The sequence below is a fragment of the Scyliorhinus torazame genome, chromosome 3 (assembly GCF_047496885.1).
Source record: "Scyliorhinus torazame isolate Kashiwa2021f chromosome 3, sScyTor2.1, whole genome shotgun sequence".
NCBI classification, from domain to species: Eukaryota; Metazoa; Chordata; class Chondrichthyes; order Carcharhiniformes; family Scyliorhinidae; genus Scyliorhinus; species Scyliorhinus torazame.
In genome coordinates, this window is record NC_092709.1 from 102,223,020 (window position 1) to 102,244,644 (window position 21,625).

At 46.7% G+C, this 21,625-nt stretch overlaps 1 protein-coding gene across 2 annotated transcripts in view; it reads left to right on the forward strand.

Moving 5' to 3' along the window:
• The window catches only part of LOC140408621 (lipopolysaccharide-responsive and beige-like anchor protein), a 1,704,725-nt gene that overhangs the window by 461,901 nt on the left and 1,221,199 nt on the right, over positions 1-21,625 (forward strand). For both annotated transcript variants that reach the window (XM_072496077.1, XM_072496078.1), the window contains exon 34: positions 1,743-1,807. In XM_072496077.1, the coding sequence (XP_072352178.1) occupies positions 1,743-1,807 (65 nt within the window). The remainder of the gene's footprint in view (positions 1-1,742; positions 1,808-21,625) is intronic.

The window sequence follows — 21,625 nt, forward strand, 5'->3', positions numbered from 1 at the left end:
TTAGCAGTGCGAAGGGTTCACCTTTCATAGAGAAGGCACACTTTTCCATTAAATGCTGAACTTCAATAGACAAAAGCATAATAGAAAAGGGCAATGGTATATAGAAATATTTTAAGTGACACTTTTAGAGGTTATTTGTGAACATGTGCACAATGGAAAATAATTTTCTTTCCTGTTTATCTATTAAGTAATTTTATAGTATCTTTGCTGGCATATGCTTTAATGCATATTTTCAAGTTATTTCTTTAATCTATAGATAGTAAATATGCGTGAACCTCTGGTGACTTAAGATATTTTCATTGTTATAATTTAATAAAGCAACGTGCTTTGTGCAGAAAATGTTTTAATTGCAATATTGTTAGAATGCTGGAACCAAATTTGTGAAGTAGTTCCTATTTTATTTTCTAATCTCTGAATTGTTTTTAGCTAAACATCTTAATTCTTCAATTCGAATATAACCTGGGATTTCTGATAAAATAGAAAACACCAAGTTAAAAAAATTTGGATGTGATACTTTCTAAAAACTATATCTTGATATTAGAAAAAAGGGAAAGAACTTGCATTTTTTCTAATACCTTTCAAGACTTCAGGATCCCAAAGCACTTTGCAACCAATGGAGTACGTTTAATCAGTGTTATAATGTATAAAATATGAGATTCAAATTGCGTTGAGCAAGATCCCACAAATGGCAATGAAGTAAATAACCAGATCCTTTGTTTTCATTGTAGGGTGAGGGATAAATGTTGTCCAGGTCACCGGGAGGGCACTCCTGCTCTTCTTAGATTAGTGCCATGGGATCTTTTATGTTCACCTGAGAGAGTAGATGAGGCCTCAATTTAACATCTAATGCAAAACATGGAATTTCTGACAGTGTCAGCCTCGTATTATTTGCTCAAGTCTCTGAAGTGGGACTTGAACCTACAGCCTTCTAGCTCAGGTGAGAGTGCTAACATACTGCAGTGTTGTACGAACAACTCATTAGAATGGAGGAATTGATTGTAATCAAAGTGTGAGCGCCGCAAAAGATAAAAATATAATCACCTTGTACTTTCATTACAGCAATTCAGTTGTATCTTGTATGTACAGTTCTGTTTTTTTTGATTTGTTGATCTAAGATAATGAGATTCAAATATGGTATGAAATATTTTTGAATTACATCAATTTACAATTTAGTAATAGATATGAATTTATTGACTCAGTTAATTGCATCTTACAACCCATCTCTCTGAAGTGCTAAAATATGATTTCCGGCACTTTAGCAGCATTAGTGGTCATGTCTGAGGCTTTTAGCTTGTTCTTTTCAGTACCACTGGGAGATGGCTACCTCAACCCTTTAAGCATTGCACGTCAAATTGTTTTATTGTTCTTGTAATGTGTGTACATTGTGTTGAAATATTAAATTGGTCATGTAAGACATTGACCATTAAGCTTCTTTCAGAACTATTAAAACTCACTTGAGGTTTGATTCAGCTGAGGATTATTTGGACGTTGTTTAGTCTAGGGTGTTCCTCGGTAATTGTGTGTGATGTGGATAATGCTAAATTACATCATGATAGATATATTTTTTTCCCTCTTCTGGCACTTTTTATCTTTACTAATTATAAAGATTTATAGCAAATATCAATCAATTGGCAGCAATGGTGCGAAGGCCTTGGACCATATGGATCAAATGGCAACCAAATTTATTTCTGTGTTTCACTTTGAAAGAAATCTCTAATTTTTTCCCCCAATTTTTATTACAGGAATGGCAGAACTCCATTCAGAAAAATGCTGGTCTTGCATTTATTGAGCTTGTTAATGAAGGAAGGTAATGTTGCTTTAGTTTTTTTCATTCTAAGATCTTTACTAAATGTAGCTTTTAAAGAGTTTGCAACACATCCATGTGCACATGCATTATTGACCCTAGATTCTAACTTCAGGAGTTCAAAGGTTCATAACACCTGTGTGTGATAAAATGACGTGATCTCATCTCAGGGTAACCACTGCCAAACCTTTCAGCTGAGGGGCAGTTTTTCAGTGGAGAAATTAATTTGTTTCCACTTAAATCATTTTCCTACATATTCTCTGGAAAAAAAAAATGTTATAGTGGCATACCACTAAGAATTTATAGTAGAGTTTTTGACATTTTTTCAAGACCATTTTGCCCTGTTCTATAATTATGTACAAGTAAGCATGCTGATAGGTTATATTTTGGATCGGGTGATATCTATTGAAAAAAACTTCAGATAAGCAAGTCTATTCTTCAGGCTCAGTTAAGGATGCAAAGACAAAATAATGCATCAACAACATTTATTCACTTGAATCCTGTGAATCAATTTGGACAGTATTATGTACTCTATAATATAAATGAAATATAAGTTGAGTAAACATGTGTGAATTGCAATATTTTGTGGATTGTCTGACCCCTGAGAATGGATTTTGAAAAAATGTCTGATTCTTGTGTTTCTGCAACATCAGTATTCGTTCTCCTTTTACAAAGCCATGTTGAATAAATTTGACAGAAAATGTAACTATCCTGCACGGAAATTGTTTAAATATATTAGGTTTGCAGAAGATTTATGATAATACTCAGAACAACGTTTTTGTTCTGTAGGGGAAAACTAGCTACTGAATTTGATCCCAAGGGCTAGTGTAAAGTAACAAGGGTATTAGGTTACACTGGAAGGACCTGGCCTGTTATTGTTTCTCATTATATGGTCCTGACCTGCTTTGACCTCTTGGAACAGAATGGTTGCTCTGAATTTGGCCCTTGATTAATATTTTATGAGCCCTGATAACACAAAGATTCCGTGCACATGTAAAAGGGTTGGTAAGGTCTATCTGGATTAGATGTTAATCATTAGCAAATCAATTAGTGATGTAGAAGTGTAAGCAATTACCAGCCATTTTTTAGATGATCTATGCTCAGGGAGCACAGCAAGGTCTTCCACAAAGTTTATGTGGTTAAATAATCCAGTCAGAAATTTGTAACTGCACTAATGGGTGGTATCATAATTCTTTTTCATTCCACATATTCCATATATCAACGGAGTATGACCTAGCTGAAATTGTAGGGAAATCATGTGATAACATGGGATGGACAATAAATGCCTGCCTGACAAGCTGTATGGAAATTGTATCAACTGTGTCTCCACCATTTACTTTAGTTCCAAGCAAATTAATATCCATATTTTCTGGACTTTTTTGAATACATGTGTCTCTGTTTTTTTCCTCAGAAAACTGCATTTGTTTCGACACAGAGTTGTGCTTATGTCGATCAACCATATTTAATGTTACATCCTGACAGGATGGCCATTGTGTCACACCAATATATTTTAAGTCAGACCTATTCTTGATTGTCTTATTTTATCTGTTGCCACACTACTGTCAAATTTAAAAACCAACAGTCTATTCAACACTTCCTCCTGATCAATTTTGGATCCTTCATGGGGCAAGTTTCCTTGTCTGTTGTGTTGGCCTGAGTAGCGTCTACCTCCTCGGTAAATACAGATGCAAAGTATTCATTTAATACCTCAGCCATGCCCTAGCCTCCATGGATAAATTCCCTTTTTGGTCCCTAATGGATCCTACTTCTTTTGCCACTCTTTTACTGTTTATATGCCATAAGGACTTTGGAATTCCCTTTATGTTGGCTGCCAGTCTTCTCTCATAATTCCTCTTCGCTTCTCTCATGTGTTTTTCCCTCTGAACTTCCTGCATTCCTCTTGGTTCTCAACTGATTTTCTGCCTGACACCCATCATAAGCACACTTCTTCTTCCTTATCTTAATTTCTATCTCCTTTTTCATCCAGGGAGCTCTGGATTTATTTCTACTAATTTTCCCTTTTAAGAAATATACCGTGACTACATCCGGGCCATTTCTATTTTAAAGGTAGTCCATTGTCCAGATACCCGTGCCAAACCTTCTGTTCCATTCTAACCGGCCCAGCTCTGTTCTTGCCTCGTTGAAGTCAGCTCTCCCTCCATTAATTATTTTTACTCTGGATTGTCTATTATCCTTTTGATCATCACCCAAAACCTTATGACACAGTGATCACTGACACTTTATCTCTTTGGCCCATCTGATTTCCAAGAACTAGATCCAACAGTGCACCCTTTCTTCTTGGACTGGACGCAGTCCGCTGTAGAAAATGGTCCTGAACACAATGTCGGAACTTGTGCTCCCCTCTGCCCTTCACACTGCCACTGTCCCAGTCTACATTAAAGCTCCATTATAACTACTCGATAACGTTTGCATCTCTATAATTTCCCTGAAGATTTGTCCTTCTACACCCTTCCCCACTCGTTGGCAGCCTGTAGACTACACCGAGCAATGTAATTGCACCATTTTTATTCCTTAGCTCTAGCCAAATTGAGCCTGTCCATGACCCCTCTAGAGTATCCTCTTTCTCCTGCACTGCAATGCTCTCAACCACCATCCCTCTTCCTTTCCTATCTTTTCTGAACACCTTGTGCCCAAGAATCTTTCGCGCCTTGTCCTGCCCTTCCTTGGAGCCAGGTTATCGCCACATCATCATGCTTCCACAACAAAGTCTGCGCCTGTAACTGCCCAATCAGGTGCCATCTCCCCCAGAGACATCCCTAGTGTCCCAGGAATCTAAAGCCCTCTCGCCTGCACCATCTGTCCAGGCAAGCTTTTATCTGCCTTTTCCTCCTGTTTCTGTACTGACTTGCATGTCACAGTGGGAATAATCCAGAGATTACTACATTTGAGGTCCTGCTTGCTAATTTTCTTACTAACTCCCTAAATTCTGATTGCAGGACTCCCTCCCCCTTCCTACCTCAATCACTGGTATTAACATGGACCACGACCTCTGGCTGTTCACCTTTCCCTGGGAGAGCCGATATGCCTGTTCCTGTGCTGTAATTTTCTTTTCTTTTGTTGCTGCTAACTTTAGCCTTAGTTTAATTGCTCTGTTTTATCACCTTTGCTCTTGAGTCACCAGGTATCTTTCTGATACCGCCACGTGGTTCAAGTCCGAGTAATGATCAATAATCCAACACACCGCTTAGTAAGAGTTAAATCAACGTACGTTTATTATATACAGTAATCAATACTTATGCATAAATTCTACGTCTAAGCTACTTCCTACAACTAACAGGCCAATACTTAACTTGGAAATGGCCCACCAGGTCAGGGAAACAAATGGTCTTTTGTTCGGGTTCTGAGCCTGCGGGATTCAAAGCTGGTAGAGATCGATAGCTAGGAGCGCCTATCTCGTAGCGAGCGTTGAAGTAAGACTTACGATTTGAGCGCCTGTTGCAGAAGGGTGGCAGGAGGGTGCAGAAGGGTCGATTTGAACTTGGACGCTATTCTTATAGTCCCCAGGGGCTTCCCGCCTTTCGGGGCAGACCCTGTACCTGGTTCCAAGTGATTGGATTTTGTCGTTCACCTCCCTTTGTGTAGGCTCACGTTGGCGCCGCAAAGTCTGGGTTGGCTTTGTGTGTCTGAATTGTTGCACATTGTTCCCGGGGATTGCTCATTAGTATTCAGATGGCTGGTATTTTGTTGTGCTGATGGCTACAGGTATCAATCTTGTCTGGCCTTCCCAGAGGTGAATACACAGTCTACCGGCAGATGCTTGTTTTAGTCCTGTTGGCTGATTTTCCCATCAGCCTTTTCCGTTCGCCATTTTAAATCGGGGTTAGCCATTCTAAATCGGGAGTTAGCCATTTTCACTGGCTACACTTTCCCCTGAAGAAAGTCCTACAGCCACTCTGTGACATCCCTGACTCTGGCACCAAGGAGGCAACATACCATCCTGGAGTCACATTTACGGCCACAGAAACACCTGTCTGTTCACCCAAGTAATGAATTCACTATCATTATTGCTTTTCCCTTCTTCCTTCTCTCCTGTACAGCTGAACCGCTTGTGATGCCACAAACCTGGCATTGATTGCACTTCTGAGGAATCAACACTTCCACCCGCTTCCAAAATTGAAAACTGATTTCGGAGCGGGACCCCAGTTGACCTGCACTCCCAGCCGAGTTCTCCTGGATAGCCTGGTGGTCACCCATTACCTCTCTGCCTCCGGGCCCTTAAGCTATGGTGAGACCACCTCACCAAATATGCTATTCACATAGCTTGCAGTTTTGCGGGTGCACCACAGTGACTCCAGCCACTGCTCAAGCTTTGAAACTTGAGCTCCGGTTTCTGCAGCTTGGCAGCACTTCCTGCACATATGGTTGTCAAGGACACCGGTGGCGTCCCTGACATTATAGGGCACTCATTGCGCTCAAATGAGCTCTCCTGCCATGTCTTAGTGTCTTTCTCTGACGTTAACTTTATTGTATTTTAGATTACTTGTGTTACCTTCTTATATTGGCCTTAACTTTCTCTTATTCAAGACACTTTTTTGCATACTGTCCTTTACACTGAGCACTTTACCGGTCAATAAGTTTACTAATTTCCTGTGAGGTCACGCAGACACTGGGCGGCACAGTGGTTAGCACCGATGCCTCACAGCTCCAGAGTCTCGAGTTCAATTCCGGGCTCGACTGTCTATATAGAGTTTGCACTTTCTCCCTGTGACTGCGTGGGTTTCCTCCGGGTGCTCCGGTTTCCTCCCACAGTCCAAAGATGTGCAGTTTAGATGGATTAGCCGTGCTAAATTTCCCCTTAGTGTCTAAAAGGTTAGGTTGGGTTGCTGGGTTACAGGGACAGGATGGAGACGTGGAGTGCTCTTTCCAAGAGTTGGTGCAGACTCGATGGGCCTTCTGCACTGCAAATTCTTTGATTCTATGACAGAGTCAGCCGATGCCGGAATCGAACCAGGGTCCCCTAATCCTTCAGTTGAGAAAAAGGAAGACCTATTAGAAATGCATCAGAACAGATACGACGGAGATCTCCGCAGAAGGTAGAGTGTGAAGAAGTACAGGCAAGGTAGCTTTGGGCTACAAGCTTATAGTGCACATTAGCAGACTGCCTTTCCAAAAAATGGAGATAGAGAAGTTTTTTTTCATAAACATTTTATTGAGGTATTTCTTTGGCATTGTAACATCAACAGATTCAACAATGTACATAACAGGGAAAATATTAACATAGTGCAAATACCACCTCCATCTCCCGCAGGTCCCACCATTACTTTCCCCCACTAATCTACGCTAGCCTAACCCTCCCCGCCCTTCTGCTGACGATTAATTCTCTGCGAAGAAGTCGACAAATGGTTGCCACCTCCGGGCGAACCCTAACAGAGACCCTCTCATGACTAACTTAATTTTCTCCAGGTAGAGGAAGCCAGCCATGTCCGATAGCCAGGTCTCCGATTTCGGGGGCTTTGAGTCCCTCATTGCTCGTAATATCCGCCTCCGGGCTACCAGGGAAGCAAAGGCCAGAACATCTGCCTCTTTGTCCTCCTGGATTCCCGGATCCTGCGATACCCTGAAAATCGCCACCTCTGGACTCATTGCCACCCTCATATTTAATACCATGGACATGGCGTCGGCAAACCCCTGCCAAAATCCCCTCAGTTTTGGGCATGCCCAGAACATGTGGACATGGTCCGCTGCCCCCCCCCACCCCCCCAGCACACTTCGCACACCTGTCCTCCACCCCAAAGAATCTGCTCATCCGGGCCACTGTCATGTGAGCCCGATGAACTACCTTAAATTGGATCAGGCTGAGCCTGGCACATGTTGCGGTTGCGTTGATCCTACCCAACGCGTTCACCCAAAGGCCCTCCTCTATCTCTCCCCAGCTCCTCCTCCCACTTTTGTTTCAGCTCCTCGGTCTGCATCTCCTCCGAACCCATAAGCTCTTTATATATGTCCAAGACGCTCCCCTCTCCTATCCATCCTCTAGAAACCACCCTATCCTGAATCCCCCTTAGCGGCAGGAGTGGGAAGGTTGGCACCTGCCTCCACAGAAAGTCCTGCACCTGCAGATATCAAAAGTCATTTCCCCCCGCCAATGCAAACTTCTCCCCCAATGCCCTTATACTCTGGAAGCTTCCTTCGATAAACAAGTCCCCCATCCTCTCAATCCCCGCTTTCCGCCAAATCCGGAACCCCGTCCATCGTCCCCGGGGCAAACCGGTGATTATCGCAGATTGGGGACCATATCGATGCCCCCTCTGCTCCGACATGTCTCCTCCACTGCCCCAGACTCTCACGGCCGCCACCACCACGGGACTGGTGGACTATCGCGCCGGCAGGAACGGCAGAGGTGCTGTTACCAGCGCCCCCAGACTTGTGTCCTTACAAGAAGCCCTTACACCCACGCCGGCTCCTCACACCCCCCCCCCCCCCACACACACACCACCACCAGCCACCTCCTCACCATGGCTATATTAGCCGCCCAGTAATAATTGCTGAAATTCGGCAGCGCCAGCCCACCATCCCCCCCGACTCCGCTCGGGCATTGCCCTCTTTACTCGCGGGGACTTGCCCCCCCCCACACAAAGCCCACAATAATTTTATTGATCTGCTTAAAAAAGGACCGCGGGATGAAGATGGGGAGGCATAGGAAAACGAATAGGAATCTCAGGAGGACCGTCATTTTTACCAATTGAACTCTGTCCGCCAGAGACAACGGGAGCGTATTCCATCTCCGGAAATCCTCCTTCATCTGCTCCTCCAGCCGGGCCAAATTCAATTCATGTAGCCTGCCCCAATCCCTCGCCACTTGGATACCCAGGTACCTGAAACTGTCCCCTACCACTCTGAACGGCAGTTCCCCCAGTGGCCTATCCTGACCTCTCGCCTGGACCACAAACTTCTCGCTCTTCCCCATTGAGTTTATACCCCGAAAACCGGCCAAATTCCCCTAAAATTGCCATAATTTCTTCCATCCCCTCCATTGGGTCTGAGACATACAACCGTAGGTCATCCGCATACAGCGAGACCCTGTGCTCCACCCACCCCGGACCAGCCCTTTGAGGCCCTCAGAGCAATTGCCAGCGGCTCTATCGCCAGCGCAAACAGCAGTGGGGAGAGGGGTCATCCCTGACCCGTCCCCCGATGCAGTCTGAAATAATCCGAAGTTCTCCTGTTTGTCTGTACACTTGCCCGGTACAGCAATCTACCCCAGTCAATAAAGCCCCTCCCAAAACCGAACCGCTCTAGCACTTCCCATAAATAATCCCACTCAACCCGGTCAAAGGCTTTCTCCGCATCCATCGCGACCACTACCTCAACCTCCCTACCTTCCGGGGGCATCATGATGACGTTTAGCAGCCTTCTTACATTGGCCCCCAGCTGCCTACCCTTAACGAACCCCGTCTGATCCTCCACAATAACGTCCGGTACACAGTCCTCAATCCTGGAGGACAAAATTTTGACCGGAGGTTTAGCATCTACGTTCAACAAGGAAATCGGCCTGTAAGACCCACATAGCTCCGGGTCCTTGTCCTGTTTCAGGATGAGCGCCATCATGGCCAGTGACATCGTCTGGGGCAGAACCCCTCTTTCCTTAGCCTCGTTAAAGACCTTATTCAGCACCGGCCCCAATATTCTAGAGAACGTTTTATAGAACTCGGCTGGGTACACGTCCGATCCTGCAGCTTTACCCGACTGCATGGCCTTCAAACTCTCCACTATCTCCTCCAGCTCGATCGGGGCCCCCAGCCCTTCTACCAGCCCCCCATCCACCTTCGGGAAAGTCAGCCCCTCCAAGAAGAGCCTCATCCCCTCCGGCTCTGCAGGGGATTCCGACCTATACAGCCTGCTATAAAAGTCCCAAAAGGCCTTGCTCACCCCCGCCGAGTCCCCAACTAAGTTCCCATACCCGTCAATAACTTTCCCTATTTCTCTAGCTGCCTCCTCCTTTCTGAGCTGCTGTGCAAGCATCCTGATGGCCTTCTTACTGTGCTCGTAAATCGCCCCCTTTGCCTTTCTGAGCTGTTCTACTGCCCTCCCTGTGGTTAACAAACCAAATTCCGCCTGTAGCTTCCGGCGTTTCCTTAAGAGCCCTGCCTCTGGAGCCTCCGCATACCTCCTATCAACTCGTAAAATCGCTTTAACCAGTAGGTCCGTTTCTGCCCTATCCGTCCTGTCCCTGTGGGCCCGGATCGAGATCAGCTCTCCTCTCAACACTGCCTTCGCCGGTTCCCAGATCACCGCAGCTCAGACCTCCCTAGTATCATTTACCTGCAGGTAATTCAGCATACACTTCCTCAGCCTCTCGTACACCGCTTCATCCGCCAACAGCCCTACATCCAACCTCCATTACGGGCGCTGCTTGCTATCCATACTCACCTGCAGGTCCACCCAGTGCGGAGCATGGTCCGAGATCGTGATTGCCGAGCACCCCTTGTCCACCCCCCTAGCCAGTAGGGCCCCACCCAGGACAAAGAAATCGATCCGGGAGTACACCTTATGTACGTGGGAGTAAAAAGAAAATTCCTTCGCCCACGGCTGCCTAAATTTCCATGGATCCACCCCCCCTATCTGGTCCATGAACCTTTCAGCTCCCTTGCCATTGCTGGCACCTTGTCCGTTCTCGAGCATGATCGGTCCAGGCCTGGATCGGTAACCGTATTAAAATCCCATCCCATAATTAGTTTGTGAGAGTCCAGGTCCGGAATCTTCACTAGCACCCTCTTTATAAAATCCCCGTCATCCCAATCTGGCGCATATACATTGATCAGCACTACTTTCATCCCCTGCAGCTTGCCATTAACCATGATATATCGACCTCCCACATCCGAGATTATTCTTCCCACCTCAAAATTCACCCGCTTGTTAACTAAGATCGCAACCCCTCTAGTCTTTGTATCCAGCCCCGAGTGGAAAACCTGACTAATCCAGCCTTTCCTCAACCTGACCTGGTCCACTACTCTTAAGGTGCGTCTCCTGCAGCATTACCACGTCCGCCTTCAGTCCCCTCAGGTGCGCAAACACACGTGCCCTCTTTACCAACTCATTTAGCCCCCGCACAACATTCCAGGTGATCAGCAATCCCCTTGCTTGGGCCTGCCTCCAGCCCCTGCGCCGCACCTTCTCCGGCCCGCCTCACGTCGGCCCCCACCCCAGACCTCCTCAGTGTCCCTCCACCGAAGTCACTCCCTCGTCAGCAGAACCCCCCCCCCCCCCTCAAGCAACATACTCTAAAACCTAACCCATCCAGTAAACTAAACGTATACACCCCCCCACTGTGCTTCCATGAGCTAGCTCACCCAGCTAGCTTGGTGGCCCCTGCCCCCATCGCCAAGAAGTCTCCCACCTATTGTTCCCCTGCTCCCCTCCCCCCGCTCATACAAACAAACTCCCTCATCTAACAATCCCCAAACAAACGCCCAACAGCAAGAAAACACAAAGACAAAAGCACCACCCACCGAAACTCAAACAGGCACGTCTCCATCCCACAAAAGTGCACATCAATAAAAACAAAAGGGACATTGGCAACATCTACTGAGAAAAATAACCCAAAACTGAAAAATCGACTTTCTCCCCCCCCCCCCCCCTTTCCCCTTAAACAGAGCCTCCAAAACAGACACAAAACAATAAGAAGGCATAACCAATTTAAAAACAGGAAAACAAAACCCCAAAAACGAAGGGTAAAAAATAAGAACAGAAAAAGGGGCCCAATATAGGCCAACAAGTTGTCTCAGAGTCCGAGAGTTCTCAGATCCACACCAGTCCTTTTCTTTTAGCAAAGTCCAGCGCCTCATCGGGCGACTTGAAATAGTGATGCTGGTCCTCATGCGTGACCCAAAGACGCGCTGGATACAGCAGACCAAACTTCACCTGCATCTTGAAGAAAATAGATTTGACTTGGTTAAAGCCTGCCCTCTTCCTCGCCACCTCCACGCTCACGTCCTGGTACACCCGCAGGATGCTGTTGTCCCACTTACAACTCCATGTTCACTTGGCCCACCGAAGAATGCATTCCTTGTCCAGGAACCTATGGAATCACACCACAATTGCCCTCGGAGGGTCCCCTTCCCGCGGCTTCCTAGCAAGCGCTCGGTACGCCCTGTCCACCTCCCACGGTCGGGGGAATGCCCCCTCCCCCAGCAGCTTTTCGAACATACCCGCTACGTATGCCCCAGCGTCTGCTCCCTCAGCCCCCTCCGGGAGCCCGACGATTCTTAAGTTCTGCCGGCAGGATCGGTTCTCAAGGTCCTCCACCTTCTCCAGGAGCCTTTTCTGCATGCTCCCGAAGCATCCCCACCTCCAGCTCCACCGCTGTTTGATGCTCCTCCTGTTAAGCCAGCGCCTTCTCAACCTTCTGAATCGCCCGATCCTGGGCATCTAATCTGCTCTCTAGCCGATCGATTGATTCTTTAATTGGGTCCAAACATTCCCGCTTCTGCCTGGCAAAACCATCCTGGATGGCCTGCATCACCAGGTCCATTGGTCGCTGCGCTGCCACCCCATGGGTGTCTGTCTCCCGCTGCAGCTTCAACACAGCTCGTGGCTAACCTTGTTTCTGCCCTTTCGTGCACTTCTGGTCCTTTTCTCCATGCACCGATACGTGGAAACGGTGCCCAATTGCCTCAGCCTTTAAATTTGCCGTTTAAAACCGGCAAAAACCGGGCAGCACGGTAGCATTGTGGATAGCCAATTGCTTCACAGCTCCAGAGTCCCAGGTTCGATTCCGGCTTGGGTCACTGTCTGTGCGGAGTCTGCACATCCTCCCCGTGTGTGCGTGGGTTTCCTCCGGGTGCTCCGGTTTCCTCCCACAGTCCAAAGATGTGCAGGTTAGGTGGATTGGGCATGATAAATTGCCCTTAGTGTCCAGAATTGCCCTTGGTGTTGGGTGGGGTTACTAGGTTATGGGGATAGGGTGGAGGTGCCGACCTTGGGTGGGGTGCTCTTTCCAAGAGCCGGTGCAGACTCGATGGGCCGAATGGCCTCCTTCTGCACTGTAAATTCTATGAAACTATGAAAAAGTCCGGGGGAAAGGTCCAAAAATCCGACCAGAGCGGGAGCCACCAAATGTGTGACTTACTCCTTCATAGCCCCCGCTGGAACCAAGATAGAGAAGTTGAGGAGGAAGGGAGATTTGGCTGTGGCCCATGTGAAGGTGAGAGGAGAGTGAAGATTGGAAGCAAAGTGAAGTTTACCAGTTCCAGGCGAGAACAGGAAATAGCACCAATGCTGTCTTTAATGCACACAAAGAAAGTTTGGGGGGGGAACAGTGGTTAGCGCTGCTGTCTCACGGTGCCGAGGACCCGGGTTCGATCCCGGCCCCAGGTCAATGTCCTTGTGGAGTTTGCACATTCTCCCTGTGTCTGTATGGGTCTCACCCCTACACCCCAAAGATGTGCAGGGCAGGTGGGTTGGTGACGCTAAATTGTCTCTTAAATGGGAATAAAAAGAATTGGGTAATCTTAATTTATTTTTAAAAAAGAATTGGAGGAAGGGGGAGTAAAACTGAAGCAAGGGATGTTCAGCATACCCCCACAAAAAGATGGGCATAACTGGGACCCCTGTGGGTCTGCAAAATGGAGGAAGTGAGAAAAGTTAAATGATAAATTGTTCAATGAGCGACAAAGTTCAGCCAAGTGGAGGAGGGTGGTTATTGGTGGATATTGCTTTGGATACTGTTCAAAGAAGAAAGCAGAGCCCTCAAACACTGCTGGTGGGGACTGGAGATGTAGAGAGATTGGAATGATGAGGTGCTGGTTAAGGTCAGGAAGCTGGAAATGGTTGAAATGAAATACGGCGTCAGAAAAGTCATGGATGTAGGCAGGAAGAGATGGGCAAAGGGATAAAAATGGAGTCTGCATAGGGGGATAGGTTTAGTGGGGCAGGAGCAGGCTGAAACAATGGGTCGCCATTTCTGTAGATGGACCCTTGTTTGCTCTTACCACTTTTTTCCTCTTTTCTTGTCCCACCATCAATAAAAGGAGTCGAAAACGTGTGCTTTCAAGTTCCATTATTTACATTGTATGCAGAAAGGGAAACTAAGTGCAATTGTAGCAAGAAGAAAATCTGGTAACCCACTCAGTGCTCTGACTGATGAGGTGCCCTTCGTGCTCAGCTACTCATTGCTAGTCTTGTGACCTTGGAGGATGTGGAGGCAGCCAGCTCACTTGTCTCGGCCTGAAGCTGAGAGGTTGTCATCATTTTGGAAGTGCTCATGGGGGCAATTCCAGAAGCTAGTGCTTTTGCATCATTGCCGGGACAGTCTCTATCACTTAGTCCTCCTGTACAAATGTTTCCACTGTCAGAGAAGTCAAGGAGGTGAGGCTGATGCAGGTGTCCATGGAGAGGTGACATCCTTATCCTCTTCCACGACATCTTCAGCCCTTGGTAGACACACTGGATGGTTAGAGGTGTGTACAAGCTGGGATGCATCTGGCACCCCAGTGCTACTAGCCATTGCAGGCTACATAGTGTGGCACGCATCTTGTGTCCACCAGTGTGCTGTTCCTGCGTGCACTCCAAATGCACCTGTATATGAGTTGCCATGAGGCTGGTTGTTCTCTCTGTGGAGGATCTCATACATTCATAACCCTTATCCATGGGCACACATGAACTCTATGGGCTTATCCTCTCTGCCAATGACCCCGCAGTGCCTCTGGGAGCTCCAACATGTGGGAGCACACCTGGTGTTTCTGTTGACCGAGATAGTGTCTCTTTTCCATAGATTGTGGAGGCCCTCTGTCTGTGCTATCTGAAAGGGGCTATGTCTGCCCCCCCTCCCACCTTCCAAAGGAAACTGGCTAAAGATGCCTCTGCTTCTTGCACCACCTCCTGCATGTCATTGGCATGCTCTTCACCCAGTGCCACCTTTTTATCCGTGTGCAAAGACCCACCAAGGTGAGTGTATTTGCACTGATGAAGGGCATGCTTGTACGGCGTGACAGTACTTCTTAAGATCTCTGGTTAGCTTGGCCTGGTAAGAGATTGGAAGGTTGTCTTCACCTGTGGAAGACATAAGAAGAGATCATGTGTACTGGCTTTGGAGTACAGAACCTGCTGCAATGCTGAGGCCTCCCAATGCAACTTAGCGTCCAACATGCTGTTAGATAGATTAATTACAATCCATTCTCTCCATCTTCGTAATGAGCACATTGCCCTTTGCAATCACCATCTCCACTATGAATGCACACTTCACCACAGCTGACTTCCTTGTGGTCTCTGCCTATTTCCATTGCTATTTCTTCCGTCAATGTGAAAATCTGAAGGCCGGTACCCCTCCACAAGACCTCAAGCTTCTGGGTAAATATTGTGCGGACTCCATGGGACTCGCCTCCTAATCTGTGGGAGGACACCTCCTCACCCCACAGGACACCCCCTCACCCTTCCATGGGCACACTCTTCAATCTACTTTTCCCACCACCTCTTTTTCACTGCCAGTTCCTATACACTTACTTATACACTTACCTTGTCAAAAACCTTTAAACCTATTGGGCCTTTTATCGTACCTGGTTTACTGCAGCTAGTGCTGTAAAAAGGGGACGTGGCTTACTTACATTCAACTCGACAGCCCTCGATGCGAGGTCACAGCGACATGCTGCATTGCTCAGATCTCACTTGGCCTGAGTTGGCTGACCGGGCGAGATAGGATAGCCTGGATTTTAAGATAAGAACTTTTGAGCAGAGTGACAATCTGTCTCAATTGCCACTCCATCGGAAATTATAACCTAAAAATTATATCCTTTCAAGGAAACGGAAAGCAGAACTGTGCACATTCCTCCAAAAGTGGTCGCACTAAGGTCTTCTATAAGTTTAACATAACGTTTAGACTTTTGAAATCTATTCCTCTAGATATGGATCCCAAACTTGGATTGTTGTTTTATTCCTTTGATAACTAGTGTTGCTACTTGTAATTGTTTGTGAATGTGTATCCTGAGACCCTGTTGTGTCTCAACCTCTTTTAACTCTTATTTTACAAGTGCTAGTTGGCCACCTTATTTCCTGTACCTATACAACATCTCAGATTTATCTATAGTGAAATTAATTTATAATTCTAATGCTCATTTTTCAAGTTTGTTAATGTCTTTTTTTATCACAACCTTCCTCAGAATAACCATACTCTCCAATTTGGGACCATTGCTAATTTTGTTCTGGTATTTCTAATTCCTGAATCAAACTCATTTATAAGTTAATAGCGTAAATTCTGAGACACTTTTCTCTGATGTAAACCAGAACAAGGGGATAAAGGCTGTGAAATTTGACATGTTTAAAATGGGAGCAGGAATTATGGCATGAGGTGGTGGCGTAGTGGTATTGTCACTGGACTTGTAAACCAGAGATCCAGAGTAATGCTCAAGTCCCGTCACTGCAGATGGTGAAATTTGAATTCAGTAAAAATCTGGAATTAAAAGTCTCATGATGACCATGAAACCATTGTTGATTGTCGTTAAAAACCCATTTGGTTCAGAGAAGGAAATCTGCTATCCTTACCTGGTCTGGCCTACATGTGGCTCCAGACACACAACAATGTGGTTGACTCTTAACAATTCTCCCAGTGTCTGCTTGGGTTTCCTCCGGGTGCTCTTGTTTCCCCTCTCAGTCCAAAGATGCACAGGTTAGGTGGATTGGCCATGGTCAATGCATGGGATTAAGGAGATCGGGCGGCAAATGGGCCGAGGCAGAATGCCTCGAGGCAGATGTAAGGATTCTGTGGAAAATTCTTCCTGACTCTTCGTAGTGAAGGATTATTGTTTATTCTGTGGTTTTACATACAGGAATAATTTGGTCAAAGTTGATGCAGGAGTCTTTCCTTTTGTTATTTCTTGATCCTTTACCCGTCCACCTTCTCAGACAGGTTTCTTATGCTTGGTCAGTGTACTTGTCCTTAGTAAAAATTCATTTTAAAATTGTATGTATTACCATGTGAACACCTGGAGTGGAAAACAATGTATTTGGGAAAAAGTGCCTTTTAGAATTATGTAATTTATTGAAATCCACATAATTAAATTTTATTACGAACATACATGAAAACTTGTCAATCCATAACTAGCTTTTGGGACGAAAGTTCATTGCACCCTTCATGCTTAATTAAATTTGTTAACCTTGGTCCAATCAGTGCCGATGTATGTATGAGGCAGTACCACGCATACCTAATAATGTGGTGCCTACCTGGTGAAATTTTAACGCAGGATGGTGTGCATGTTACTGACAGAGCTAAGTGATCCAAAATGATCAAATCAAAGCTCTGCAGAAATCCTACACCTAATTGTGAATCATAGAATTATAGAATTTACAGTGCAGAAGGCCATTTGGCCCATCGGATCTGCACTGGCCCTTGGAAAAGAGCATGTGGTGGATAATTAACAGCAACCTGGAGGAGGAGGTTCTGCAAAAATCCACATTCTCAGTGATGGCAGGGCCAATATGTGAGTACAAAAGTTGATGCTGAAGCGATGGCACCAATCCTTAACCAGAATGGCAAGTTCGTTCATCTTCGCCTCCTCCAGAGGTTCCCACAATCACAGATGCCAATCTTCAGCCAATTAGTTTCATTACATATCGATATCAAGAAACTGCTGACTACACTGGATGCAGCCAAGATTTTGGATCTCAACAACATCCCTGATGAAGACCTGTCCTCCAGAAGTAGCCACACCACTAGCCACGCTGTTCCAGTCCAGCTACAACACTGGCCATCTACCCAGAATTACAGAATTGTTACAGCTCAGAAGGCACTATTCTAGTTCCACTCTCTGCCCTTCTCTCTGTAGCCCTGCATATTCTTCCTTTTCAGATAATTCAATTTCCTCTTGGAAGCCTATCCCTCCAATGTGCTCTGAGGTGGTGCATTCCAGATCTCAATCACTAGCTGCCTATAAATGTTCCTCCTCATGTTACCATTGCTGCTTTTTCCAATTACCTTAAACCTGTACCCTCTTGTTCTTGATCCTTCCACCGTTTTTTCCCTGCCTATGCTGTCCGGATTCCTCATGATTTTGAATAGCTCTATCAAATCTCCTCTCAACTTTCTCATCTACAAGGTAAACAAGCCCAACTTCTCCTACCTATTTTATGTAACTGAAGTTCCTCATCCCTGGAACCATTCTCATTAATCTTTCCTACACTCCCTCTAATAACTTGACCATAGTTCCTGAAGTGTGGCACCCAGAACTGGATACAATACTCCAGTTGAGGCCGAACCTGTGTTTTATACAAGTTCAGCATAACTTCCTTGCTTTTGTCCTCTACGCCCCTATTAATAAGGCCTTGGATCTGTCTGCTTTAGTGACCGCTCTCTCCACCTGTCCTTCTACTTTTGAAATGAAATGAAAATCGCTTATTGTCACAAGTAGGCTTCAAATGAAGTTACTGTGAAAAGCCCCTAGTCAGCACATTCCGGCGCCTGTTCGAGGAGGCTGTTACGGGAATTGAACCGTGCTGCTGGCCTGCCTTGGTCTGCTTTCAAAGCCAACGATTTAGCCCCGTGCTAAACAGTCCCTTTTATTTTAATGGACTAATGCACAGGTACATGTCCCTCTGCTCCTGCAGCCCCTTTAAAATTTTATATTTTATTTTCGATTGTCTCGCCTCGTTCTTTCTACCAAAATTAATCACTTCATACTGCTCTGCATTCAATTTAATCTGTCACTTGTCTGTCAGTTCCACAAACCTGTCTATGTCCTTTTGACGTTCTACGCTCTGCTCCTTATGGTTCACAACGCTCCCAAGTTTTGTATCATCCACAGATTGTGAAATGTTGCCCTGTACACCAAGACCTAGGTCATTAATGTACATCAGGGAGAGCAAGGCTCCTAATGCCAATCCCTGGAGAACTCAAACCTTCCTCCAGTCCAAAAAACATCCTTTTAAAAAATTATTTCTCTTTGCCATATTTTCACCATTTTTGTCATACAAAAGAGAAACGTTCACAAAACAACCCCACCAATATAAAAAAGAAAACAGCCCCTCCTGAACAGTCAACGGCAACCAACTCCCGAAATTGCATAATTTACAAACCACAAAAATTGTAGAACCCTTCCTTCGCCCCCCTCAACTCAAACCTCACCTTCTCCAGGGTCAAAAACTCCAGGTACCCCCCACATCGTGATACAAGATAAAGAGACAGACCTCCACCCCTGCAGGACCAGCCTACGAGCAATCAGCAAAGGAAAGGCTAAAACAGCTGCCCCCAAACCCGCCTGCAACTCTGGCCGGTCCGACTCCCCAAAAATGACTTCTTGGGGACTGGGCTCCACATTCATGTGCAAGACCCCCGAGATTGTGCTAAATACCACTCTCCAAAACTTCCCAGCTTCAGGCAGGAGCAAAATATATAAATGTGGTTCGCAGAGGCCCCCTCACATCGCTCACAGACATCCTCCACCCCCTCAAACAGCCAGCTCATCCTCGATTTTGTGAGGCACGCTCTAGACACGACTTTCAACTGTATCAGCCCCCGCTTCGCAGACAAGGTCGAGGCATTTATCCTTCGCAGCACCTCACATCACAAGCCCTCTTACATCACCCCCCTCCCCCAGCTCCTACTCCTATTTCACCTTAATCCTCTCTTTTGACACCCTGTCCTCCTCCAGGATCCTCCCATAGATTGCCGAAACAACCCCCCTCTCCAGCCCTCCCGCTAACCGCACCACCTCCAGCAACAAGGTGACCAGCGCTATCAGGAAGGTCGGGAACACCTTCCTTGTGAAATCCCGAGCCTGCAGGTACCTAAACCTTTCCCCCTGTGCCAATCCATACTTCTCTCCCAACTCCTCTAGATTCGCGAATCATCCCCCAAGAAACAAGTCCTTAATTTCTTTGATCCCCCTCTCGTCCCATCTCTGAACCTCGCATCCATCCTCCCTGGCTCGAACCCATGATTTCCCCTTTTGGGGGGGTCTCTGCCTCCCAAACGTACGGAACTACTATTGGGCGGTGAATGCAGAGAAGATGCAGGCTGGACCCAGGAGGGTGGGGGAGGCCCAATGGGTTAAGATGGAGGAGGAGGGCTCGTGTAGGGAATCCGGGGGGGGGGGGTGCGGGCGCTGGCAACACTGGTTCCAGGGAAGTACTCGGTGAGTCCGGTGGTGATGGCCATTTTGAAGATCTGGAGGCAGTTTAGGTAAGATTTTAAGGTGGGGGCCAGGTCAGAGGGATGTCGAGTAGGGGCAATCATGGGTTTGAGCTGGGGAGGTTGGATGCGAGGTTCAGAGATGGAACGAGAGGAGCTCAAAGAAATGAAGGACTTGTTTCTTGGGGGACGATTCGCGATGACCTTATGCTCCGCTTCACCAACCCCTCCCACCCCCCTTATCTCCTTCCACAACCCTGAGCTCCTTGATGCAATGGCAAAGGGCTCTATAGCCAGTGCAAACAACAGGGCGGGATACAGGGCATCCCTGCCTCATAGCCCGCCGCAGAGCAAAGTACCCCAAATTCATTCCCAATTTCTCCGATACCGCCGTCAAGTAACCCCACTCTACCCGATCAAACCCTTTCTCTGGATCCAGTGCCACCACGACTTCTGTCTTTCCCTCCGCCAGAGATAGCATCGCATTCAGCAACCTCCTCACGTTCGAGAACGGCTGCCTCCCCTTCACGAACCCCATTTGGTCCTCTCCAGTCAGCTTCGGGAGACATCCCTCCAACCTTCCTGCCAAAACCTTTGCCAATATATTGGCATCTACGTTCAGTCGGGGTATATGACCCACGCTCCACTGGGTCCTTATCCTTCTTCAGCAGCAGTGAAATCGAAGCCTGCCCCATCGTCGGTGGCAAGACACCCTTGCCTATCGCATCGCGAACATTCCCACCATCACCGGTGCCAGCTTATCCTTAAATTTCTTATAGAATTCAACTGGGAACCCATCAGGACCTGCCACCTTCCCTGCCTGCATCCTCCCAATTGCCTCCTTCCCCTCCTGCTCCCCCACCGGTCCCTCCAAACATGCTCTATCATCTTCAACAACTTGGATACTTCAACCTGTCCAAGAACTCCATCATCCCTCGCTCCACCCCAGTGGCTTTGACCTATGTAGCTACTTTTTTTAAAAAATTTTATTCTCCTTTTTCACATTTTCTCCCAAATTTACACCCAACAATAAATAATAATCAAAGAACAAAGAAAAGTACAGCACAGGAACAGGCCCTTCAGCCCTCCAAGCCTGTGCCGACCATGCTGCCCGTCTAAACTAAAATCTTCTACACTTCCTGGGTCCGTATCCCTCTATTCCCATCCTATTCATGTATTTGTCAAGATGCCCCTGAAATGTCACTATCGTCCCTGCTTCCACCACCACCTCCGGCAGCGAGTTCCAGGCACCCACTACCCTCTGTGTAAAAAAAATTAACTTGCCTCGTACATCTCCTCTAAACCTTGCCCCTCCCACCTTAAACCTATGCCCCCTAGTAATTGACCCCTCTACCCTGGGAAAAAGCCTCTGACTATCCACTCTGTCTATGCTCCTCATAATTTTGTAGACCTCTATCAGGTCGCCCATCAACCTCCATTGTTCCAGTGAGAACAAACCGAGTTTATTCAACTGCTCCTCATAGCTAATGCCCTCCATACCAGGCAACATCCTGGTAAATCTCTTCGGCACCCTCTCTAAAGCCTCCACATCCTTCTGGTAGTGTGGCGACCAGAATTGAAGACGATACTCCCAAGTGTGGCCTAACTAAGGTTCTATACAGCTGCAACATGACTTGCCAATTCTTACATTCAATGCCCCGGCCAATGAAGGCAAGTATGCCGTATGACTTCGTGACTACCTTCTCCACCTGTGTTACCCCTTTCAGTGACCTGAGGACCTGTAC